The 10598-nt window shown below is 34.3% G+C and overlaps 1 protein-coding gene across 1 annotated transcript; it reads left to right on the top strand.

Moving 5' to 3' along the window:
- The first annotated feature begins 4373 nt into the window (after window positions 1–4373).
- On the top strand, window positions 4374–8841 carry LOC132309229 (uncharacterized). Its single transcript, XM_059807555.1, has 6 exons — window positions 4374–4695; window positions 4817–5329; window positions 5418–5496; window positions 7450–7589; window positions 7745–8247; window positions 8416–8841. Exons 1-6 carry the CDS (start codon window positions 4374–4376, stop codon window positions 8839–8841), a joined length of 1983 nt encoding a protein of 660 aa, XP_059663538.1.
- The last annotated feature ends 1757 nt before the right edge of the window (window positions 8842–10598 follow it).

Here is a 10598-nt window from a genome sequence, read left to right on the forward strand (position 1 = left end):
TTCAGAGAGATAGCAATGGTATTAGTAACATGCACAAGACCCGTAAAACGTTCAACTACATGGCCATTCTTGTCCATGTAGCGTAATACATAAGCCATTTGCTCATTTGTTGATATGTCCCGAGACTCATCGATTAGAATAGAAAAAAAAGCATCGGCAATATCTTTGATGATAATATTGATAGTCTCCAATGCAATTACATTAATAATGTCCTTTTGAATCTTAGGCGCCATTAGCTTGAGGAGCATTTTTTAATGTAACTGCATTAATATCCTCATTATGGTTCGTAAGAAACTGTAATATCTCAAGAAAATTCCCTTGTCTGTTTTAATCCTCAAATTCATCACCACCATGAAATACAAGCCCTAGTTTTAAAAGATATCATACACAATCAGTTGATACAATCAATCGAGTACGATAATCAATTCGTGTCTTGTATGAATGCTTGGATAAAATTATTTGCATGTGTTGCTTTTGATTCTTTAAATATTCACACATACTCGGAGCTTGGTTATGGGTACTATTTGGACCTCCAATGTGACCATGCAATCTTTCAATCTTCTTTCAATTTGAAAATCCTTCACCCACAAAGGATATGCCACCCAATTGTTCTCCAATATTTGGTTTAAATAGATAGCAACATAAACAATATGCCACATCTTTAGCTACGCTGTATTCTAACCAACTAGAGTATTTAGCAAACCATTCCGATTGGAATCGTTGTAAATATTTCCTAAATTGCTTTTGAGGAAACTCATAGACTTCAGGCTGGCAAGGGCCCTTTAGTATATATTGTAATGTTACTGATTTTTCTTATTTTCTAATTTCTAGAATTAATTTTATTTTTCTGGAATATTTTAATTCTTGCCTCGTTTTACGTATCACACGGGCCCGAGGGTCGTTTTGGTCATTTCCTTAAGCCGAGGGTTTTGGAAATTGATTTTTTTAATCATTTTAAGTCCATTAAAAGTGACGGTATCATTTTTAGAAATTTTTGAAAGTTAGGACAATTTCCGGACTTGGGAACTTATCCTGGATTTCTCGTTTAAGTGAAGGGCATTATGGGAATTTCACTCACATATATATATTTATATAGATGTAAACATACATTGAGATATTTATGGGATTTAAATGGAAGGAATTGTTTAAGTGAGGGACAAGGTGGTAAATTGACTAAAAGTTGGCTTCACTCAAAGCTTGACAAATGGCATTCTTAGGACCGTGGAATTAATTTCCTAAAAGTCAACCCAATTCCCTTTCTCTTCATTCGGCCAAAGCTTCCTCTCTCTCACTAGTTTTAATTTCTCTTTTTTATATCTATATGTATCTATATTGTATAATGCTTTCACGCTATTTTTGGAAAGTTTAAGCTATGTTATTGGTAATGATCAAGGGGAGAGAGTTGATCCACTTAGAGAGGGCTTCCATTTGATATCAATCTTGCATGGGCTGGGGGGATTTTTGAACTTTGGAGGCTTTAGGGCTTTTTTGGCTTAGTTAGCTTCCTTGAGGTAGGGACGTTCTAATTCACAAGTTCTTTGGCTTTTGGTGAATTTTCCATTTGATTGTAAGCATGCTTAATTTGATTATCTTGCCTATGATTTTGACGGTTTATGTATAACTATGATCTATGTGAATATGTGGTTAAAATACATGATATTTGGAATGGTATGATGAAGTATACTAAACTGAAATCAATGTTTGCATAGTATGTGTATGAAAAATGCTGAAATTTTAAGCCCTGTCAAGTCATGGGATATACCTATTATGTTGGATGTATTGAAATTGTTATGTGGTGCAAGATGTGCTTTACTTCTAGAATTTATGTAGAAACATGCATTGAAATTGCGTGGTTGGATGGTTTGAATTGAAAATTGTAGTTGCTGTATTTTTCCCCTATGGCATGATCCCTTACTCTTTTACACTATGCTTTGTTTGGATTCAAGGGGCTATTAAGAAATGTGTCTTAAATACTCCTACTGAGCTGTTGTGCTCACCCCTTCTTTATCATTTCAGGGCTTTAGAAGCGGAGGAGTGGACGAGACGCCTTTACATGCTTGTACATAGTTAAAAAGTTTAGAATTTGAAAATTTATGTATCTATATTCAATGTAAATGAATTTATTTTGATGTAAAATGATGTAAATTAATCTCATTATGATGCACAAATGTTATCTTATCAATGTGAGCATGTTTTTGGAAGTTTTAGGACAGATTTTAACCAAATTAGATGTCACAAGTGAAGTTATGGGTTGCCAAAGTGTTTAGGCACTTAAGCAGTGAGAAACTCGCATTTTTGGGCCATTTTGGCCTACAGAAATAGGCACTTCGGCCGGCCGATCATTCCAGTATACTCAACTACTATTTGGGTCACAACCGACCGTTCGAAACGGCTACTTTGGTTGACCAGTTTAGGGGGGGGGGTCATTTCGGCCGATCGGTGCTTTATTCCGATCGACCGAACTATAGCTGCTGGTAACCTTTTTGTTCCTTCATTGGTTCACTAAACCCCGAGCCTTAGAAAGTTGTTTTAAAGCCTTCTTGAAGCTTAATTAAGACGTAATGATAATGTGTTGACCCTAGATATGATGGAGTTTGACTTAGGTGAGCTCGGGTTCGGGTAAGGACCCGGTTAGTGGTTCGGACCTACGGGTTCGGGTCGTTACATATATGCTCTACAAATTTCATCTCGGATATTAGGATTGTAATCCAATATTGGAGTTCGTAGTCCAAGATCTGTAGGAAGACCCTCAAGGTTGATCTCTATATCATTTTCTTTAGAAAAGTCATTCACTTTTCCCTGAGAGGGTGGACAGGGTGGCAACTTTCTTGGATAATATTTATCCATTACTAATTCAAAAATGATTTATTTAATTAGCCAATCATAATTTAGGGTTTATGCAACTAACTAATAACTATTAACCACAACAACATAATTGAGTTGAACACATAATAGTGCACTTGTGTTGTGCATTACGCATAAATTATAGTCATAATTGTGCGTTTGTGCAATGTACAAAGTCAATTAATAAATAACAATCACAACAACAACATAATTGTGCGCCTATGCAGTGTCATACTCATCACGATTACATAATTGGGTGCTTGTGCAGTGTGTTGCGTGCATAAGTTAATTAATGAATAACAATCACAACGACAACATAATTGTGCAATTTGTGCGCCTATGCACTATCCATATTTAAAAAATATTAGGGAAAAAAAATCAATCCAGAAAAAAGCTAGATACATTTTATTTTAATTACCAAACCAGATATGGTAATCAAATTGATTAGGTAAGTTAGTATATACTCCACTATCTCTGATTTGGTAATTAAATAGGACATCTGTTATTGGTACACATCAGCAGTCACGATGATGTACATCCTCTCTAATTAATAAGAGCATCTCCACCCGTCTATTAAAATATTATTTTGTATAATATATACACTACAACGTATAATGTGTAATTTATTTTTTATTTTTAAATTTTTTTTTTATCTCATGCAGTCTGTTAAGATACACCTCACCAATGTGTAAAATTGTTGTGTATTTTACACAACCTTTTTACACAGTCACATCAGCATATTTCCTTTTCTCCTCCCTCTTTCCCATTCCATAAACAAATCATTAAGTAAATTTGTAAAAATTATGTGGGGTCCAGGCATGACACTGGTGGGTTGTTATTGGGAGATATATTTTTACAAAAAAATGTATAAAACAACTTCTACAGCTAAAAATAAATAATCTAAAATTTTTATGTAAATCTATTATAACACATCAGATTTATACAAAAAATATACACAACGATGGAAGATGCTCAAAGTATTTATCTATTTTGTTGTAGTCCTAATTTACTGTCATTACCTTGAAAAGGATAAACATTATTATGGACCCACCAATTCAAAACAAAAGATAAATTTGAAAATTCATTTGTTACAATGTAAAAATATATATATTAAAAATGAATCTCTAAAAATATTTAACTTTCAAATATGATAATCTAAAATGAGACGGAATAACAATTAAGAAGCCAATATTACAATTTTATTTTTTCAAGTAAATATTTCTAAAAGTATAAAAAAAAGATGGCAAATGGTGTTTATACTATTTTATAGGGAAAGATTAATTCCAACAAAAGACTTGGCACATAGGTTGGTCTCATTCTACGCGTTGATGTTTATTCCGTTTACGGTGTTCAATGGTCAGGCAAACGGTGTTTATACTATTTTTTTACGTTTACGCTGTTTCTTCAGCCAAATGGTGTTTACGCTGTTCAATGGGCAGGTATGTGTTTCCGGAGTCCTATAAATATATCAAATTACAAAAATTCTCATTCCAACTTCACTCTCTTTATCTTGATTTAAAAATTAAGTCATGGCACTTGAGCCACCGATCTCTCTAAAGACGGATCTAATCCATGTCAAGTCCATCGATCTGCCTACGACAAGCAGTCCTCAAGTTTCCGATAACACCAACTCTCCACCACTAGAATTATTTAGGATGCTCGAAAATGATGTGTTGAGTGGCCCTTCCGAGAAGAAACTAGCATGGCTGCGGTCACAAGTCATCGGCAGTGATGTGGAGTTCGACACTCCTTTCGGAAAACGACGGCTTACCTATGCCGATTACACTGCCTCTGGCCGATGTCTTCACTACATTGAGAACTACATTATTAACAATGTTCTTCCATCTTATGGTGTGTTGGTCATCCTTTTAATCTTAAATGCTAATTATTTTACTAAATATATAAAAGTAAGTTTGTTCGCTAAATTCAGGACTATCAAAATTGATATTTTTCAATTTTCATGTGTTAACATGGAATACTCATACAAGTGACAGTTACGTGGGGCATCAAACTACAAAAATGGCACATGAAGAAAGCAAGTACGTCAAGACTTGCTTAGGGGGCAAAGAAGAAGATGCACTCCTGTTTGTTGGCTCCGGCACAACCGCAGCCATTAAACGGCTTCAAGAAGTTATGGGAATTGCTGTTGCATCAACTATGAAGGACAGGGTGTCTATGAGCCTGAGAAATGAAGAAAGATGGGTTGTTTTTGTTGGGCCATACGAACACCACTCAAACCTCCTCTCTTGGCGCCAAAGCTTAGCGGAAGTTGTAGAGATTGGTCTAGATGAAAATGGCCTAATCGACATTAAAGCTCTAAGGCACCAACTCAAGTCATATCAGCTGACAAATCGGCCTACGTTGGGCTCTTTCTCAGCTTGTAGTAATGTCACCGGAATTTATACTAACACGCGTTCCCTTGCTTCACTCCTTCATCAATATGGTGCTTTCGCATGCTTTGATTTTGCTGCAAGGTACATAAAAAGTTTGTTCGAGTTCGTATACTTTTGTGTGATATTGCAATATTTCTCAATTGTTAACATGCTTTGCTTTATATGTGCAGTGGCCCTTAGTGGAGATTGACATGAGATCTGGTGAGGTAGATGGATTTGATGCCATATTTCTTAGTCCGCATAAGTTTGTCGGGGACCTGTTGAAAATAAACTTGATTTTAGTATTTAGTATTTTCAAGTATTTTTGTATCCATGATGCATGTGTTAATTTAGCATGTTAGTGGGTAGTAAATTGTCTTAGTGGGAGTTAAAATTATGTAAAATAAAGAGTCATGAAAGTTAAGCTTAACAAATACTATGTTAGCGGGAGTTATGCATATTGAAGATTATGTTAGTGGGAGATAGGAGAGTTATGGACATTTAAATGTAATGGTTACACATACATATGTGAGGCCTATATATTCATGTACTCTACTCAAATAATAGATAAAAGTGAAATAAAAAGTATTTTCCTCCATTTCTATTCTCTTCCAAATAGTATAGTGTTGTGTGTGTAACTAGGCCACTATTTCCAACAAAGTAGTATCAGAGCCTAGACGATCCTGAAGGCCAGACGAAGTTGATCCTAGAAGGTTCAACATTTGAGAAAAACATGTTTCTCCTTGATGATGATGAAGGGGAGAAAATGTATTTTCTTAGTGAAAAGATGATGTTCTCTAATTACAAGAGAATGAGAATCATCATGACTTCATACCTCAAAGCATGCGATTTATGGGATGTTGTTGGAGAAGAGCCAAAGAATGGTATATCCAACAAGCTTCATGAAAAGAAAGAAGATAAGGCATTGGTAGTGTTGCAAAAGGCAATACATCAAGAAATTTGGGAGTATTTTGGAGAGTCCAAAACTCCAAGTTGTATTTGGAAGATACTCGAGACCATCGTTTCCAATCATAGAGGTGAATCACTACCCATAGAGTATTGGGTACAATGCTTTGAGAATGATGAGTTTACGAAAGATAATTATGAAAGTCTTGAAGACAAAGTTGTGGAGAATGAAGAGGTGTATCGTGCAAAAGAAGTTGAAGATTTTGGAGATTCAAAAGTTGAAGGAGAATTTGAAATGGTGAATAAGGAAGAGGTAAGAAAAGGTGTTAAAGAAGAGATTGAAAAAGTGAAGGAGGATGAAGTGAAAATAGAAGATTTAGAAGGAGGAAGTGCTAAAGAAGAGGCAAAAGTTCAAGTTGGTGAATTAACATCTTCAGGTATGGTTACAAATTCCACCTTGAAAGAAGTTATATTTGACTTATTTGATGAAATTATTATTTCTTCATATTCATCAAATAATGCTTATTTTGTAAAGAATGATGAACTTCTCTTAAAGAAAGTTGTTCCAAAGAAGTATGAGATTGAAGCCCAGGATGATAAGAAATTCTCATATTATTTTTTAAAAAATAGTTTGGAGAATTTTGTAATTGATACAGGTTGGGTGAATATGGAATTATTTTTTGACTCTAAAGAAGAAGTATATGTGAAGTTGAAGATCCGTAAAAAATTTAAGAAGAAAAAAGATCGATGGTGTGCTTGTATAAAGAGGATGATATATGATTATGTGAAGACATCAAACAAGCATTTGAAGAAGTTTCACAAGCCCTACACATCAATGGAAATGGCCAAGAAGATTGAAGCTATTGAAGGAGGTGGAATTGAAGATCAACTATCGAACTTTTGATCAAGCCCCCAAGATTAATAAGAAGGTTTTTCAAGTTACAAAATCAAGTTTAAAGGGGGGTGTTAAAAATAAACTTGATTTTAGTATTTAGTATTTTCAAGTATTTTTGTATCCATGATGCATGTGTTAATTTAGCATGTTAATGGGTAGTAAATTGTCTTAGTGGGAGTTAAGATTATGTAAAATAAAGAGTCATGAGAGTTAAACCTAACAAATACTATGTTAGTGAGAGTTATGCATATTGAAGATTATGTCAGTGGGAGATAGGAGAGTTATGTACATTTAAATGTAATGGTTATACATACATATGTGAGGCCTATATATTCATGTACTCTAGTCAAATAATAGATAAAAGTGAAATAAAAAGTATTTTCCTCCATTTCTATTCTCTTCCAAATAGTATAGTGTTATGTATGTAACTAGGCCACTATTTCCAACAGGACCAGGTACTCTTGGAATTCTTCTAATGAGCAAGATCCTCTATCAATTAGGATCTTCACCGCCTTCAACGTGTGGAGGAGGAACTGTCAACTTTGTCAACGGATTCAATGAAAAGGTATCTAGTCATCACGAGTTTGACAAGTTTGTGAGTTTCTTTGGGCTATTATGCAAAAAGTTTCTCAAGCATGTCATACTTCAAATATTTTTCATATTATCCCCCATGATTTTATGGCTTCATTAATTACCAAGTTTGCTAAATATCTGACTTGGGTTGTAGACACACTATATTATGAAGACGTGGAAGAGAGAGAGGATGCCAGAACACCACCAATTATTCAGAAATTTAGAGTAGCAATGGCTTTCTGGGTAAAAGAATACATTGGCTATGAAGTGATCAAAATGCGAGAGCACAAATTCATAGAAAGAGCACTTGACAGGCTTGTTTCCAATCCAAACATATGGGTATTAGGAAACACAAGTGTAAACCGACAAGCTATCCTCTCCTTCCTTGTGTTCACCACAAGCAATTCCTCCTTTGTTGACATGAAAACCGGAAGCTCTGTAGGGAAAAATGAGACGATAGATGAAGGGATCTCCATTTGGAGAGAATCCGGGAACATGAGAGACAAGCCACTTCATGGCCCTTTCGTTGCAAAGCTTCTCAATGACTTATTTGGCATCCAAGCTCGTGGTGGGTGCGCTTGTGCTGGACCCTACGATCATCACCTTCTCCATGTTGATGAGCATCATTTACTTGCCTTCAAATCTGCCATCCAAAAGGTACCCAATTAAACATTTGTTTATATTGGCGACTAACATATTACATATCTTTACAGTCTCTAACCATAGAAATTGCTAAGAATTCATTCATTGAGAGCCCAAAATATTCCTTCCCAAGAAAGTCTCATTTATTTATTTTAGATTTTAATATATAATAAATTTTGATAGGGTTATAATGGAATAAAGCCCGGATGGACACGAATCAACTTCGCTTACCATATGTCAGTAGAAGAGTTCGAGTTCATTCTCACTACATTAGAATTCGTAGCCATGTATGGCCAGAGGTTCCTTGTGCTCTATGACTTCCATTGGAAAACTGGGAATTGGACTTTCAAAAAGAAGGCATTCAAAGATATTGAGACAATCAAAGGATGCAGAGAAGAATTCAACAACTTATTGATCACCCGCGCTTTCCAAGTAGCCAGCTTCGAAGACATTGAGGCAATTGCTAACAATAATACCATTGAGATGGTTCAAAAGTACATTTCTTATTTGGAGACGGCTAAAAAAATTGCTCATTCTCTCCGAAAATTTCCACCTTCTCGAAAGGTTCCAAAAGAGATTGATCTTAACCTCGTGCAATTTAGAGTCTAGTTTTGATCATCCCTAAACCCTAAACCCCAAACCTTTAATTGTTGACCTTTACTTTAGAGTTGTATATTGTTAGAGAAATTTTTTCATGTTAAAGATATGTTATTCTTTTTGTATCAAAAATAATAAATGAATTAAAGAATCTGGAACATCTTGTTCCTTTTTTGTTCCTCTGTTTTGTTGTGTTCGATCGTCTTTGGTTCCTTTCTATTTTGGTATTTTTTTTTTTTCATTGTATTATTCAATTCCTAGAATGAAAAAGAAAATGCATAATAAGTATTGATATTGTTAATTATTTTTTTTTTCCTAGATGATATTGTTAATAATTATTATATTGAATCTAATATAAAGTTTTAGATGAACTAACTGAAAGATTAACCTCGAACAACTATATATAAAATTGTTGAAGATTAACTATCTGTGTGATAAATAATACAAAAATAATAAAAAGAGAGAGAAAGAAGAAAAAAAAAAATGTGAGATATAATATTTGTAATTGGTAAATTTGGATGTCAAAACAAGTCTGATCGACTTGTAATTTCAAGTTGCCATATCAAGTTTGAGATCGGCTGTGGAATTGGAAGGTTGTTTATACTAAGATCATCGAGAAAGGAAAGAACAACACTTTAGGAAGTTGTTTCCCACTTAGGACACTTTACCTATATGGTATATTTTTCAAGTTACCAAAAACAGAGTTTTAATTTCCAAGTTGGTTTCGAACCTTTCTTTAAAATTCTATCAAGTGGGAACCGGTACCAAGTTTGGGAATTGATTCAAGAACCTTAGCTTCGAATAATACAGTTTTATCCTCTGGGAACCGATTCCACATATATATGGCTACCAGTACCACAAGCTGATACAGTTTAGGTAACTAGTTTCCTGTTCTGTTTCAAACTTCCTAGTTGGTTTAGAGTACTACCAAAAGACCTATGCACGAAAATTCCCTTTTCTTATGCATGTTTAGGTCTTTGAATATTCTATATAAACCTTGACTTTCATCTAGGTTGGTATGACTTTTGCACTACAACTTCATATTTCATAAAAGCTTTAGAAAGATTTCTTTGAAGAAAATCAAAGTTGATTTTTTTGTCATTCTTTCTAGAACATACACATAAACACAGTGATAGGACGTCGCAAAGCCAGAGGATTGACAACAATTAGTGTTTGGTAGAACGATAAAGTGTGAGCCTGAGTTAAAGTCCATTGTACTTTGTTTCAAACATAGTGAATCGGTTTACTTTGGATTGCACAGTGCAAGAGGTTTTTCCCGTGCAAATAGTTGGTCTATTTACCAATTGGGGTTTCCTCGCTAAAAATCCTGATGTCATCTCTAACTCTATTACTTTACTTTATTTTATCTTACATGAAATTAATTGATACAATAAGTAAAGTTAATACGACACAAATCTGTTGCTAAAAATACAAAACTTTCTAAATCTTCCACTGCATAAACTCATAATTTGGTATCAGAGCTAATCTCTACACATTGAGTTGATTCTTGTGGAAAGTTTTGATAATTTTCAAAATTTTGTTTTATCGTATCTTATGCGTTGAAAGAAGGAGGTTCTAATAAATCAACGTGGTCTTTTATTTGAAAAAAACAATTATAATTTTGGAAATCTAAGATGAGAGCTTATTTGCAAAATTCAAGAGGTAAAACTTGGGCTATTGTTGAATCTGGTTATAAACCACCTACAGAAAATAAAACGATGGATGGTAAAGAAATCAAAGTTTTGAAAGATGCCTTTACTTTTACTGCT

The sequence above is a fragment of the Cornus florida genome, unplaced genomic scaffold (assembly GCF_030987335.1).
Source record: "Cornus florida cultivar Cherokee Brave unplaced genomic scaffold, ASM3098733v1 CherokeeBrave_3.0.0_Hap2_Chr05, whole genome shotgun sequence".
NCBI lineage: Eukaryota > Viridiplantae > Streptophyta > Magnoliopsida > Cornales > Cornaceae > Cornus > Cornus florida.

Bases quoted from the DNA above. Each gene is read 5' to 3' on its own strand.
- LOC132309229 (XM_059807555.1), top strand. From the start codon at position 4,374: ATGGCACTTGAGCCACCGATCTCTCTAAAGACGGATCTAATCCATGTC. The intron at 5,330-5,417 runs GTTTGTTCGAGT...AGTGGCCCTTAG, and splicing joins TGCTGCAAGGTACATAAAAA to TGGAGATTGACATGAGATCT. The intron at 8,248-8,415 runs GTACCCAATTAA...AAATTTTGATAG, and splicing joins TCAAATCTGCCATCCAAAAG to GGTTATAATGGAATAAAGCC.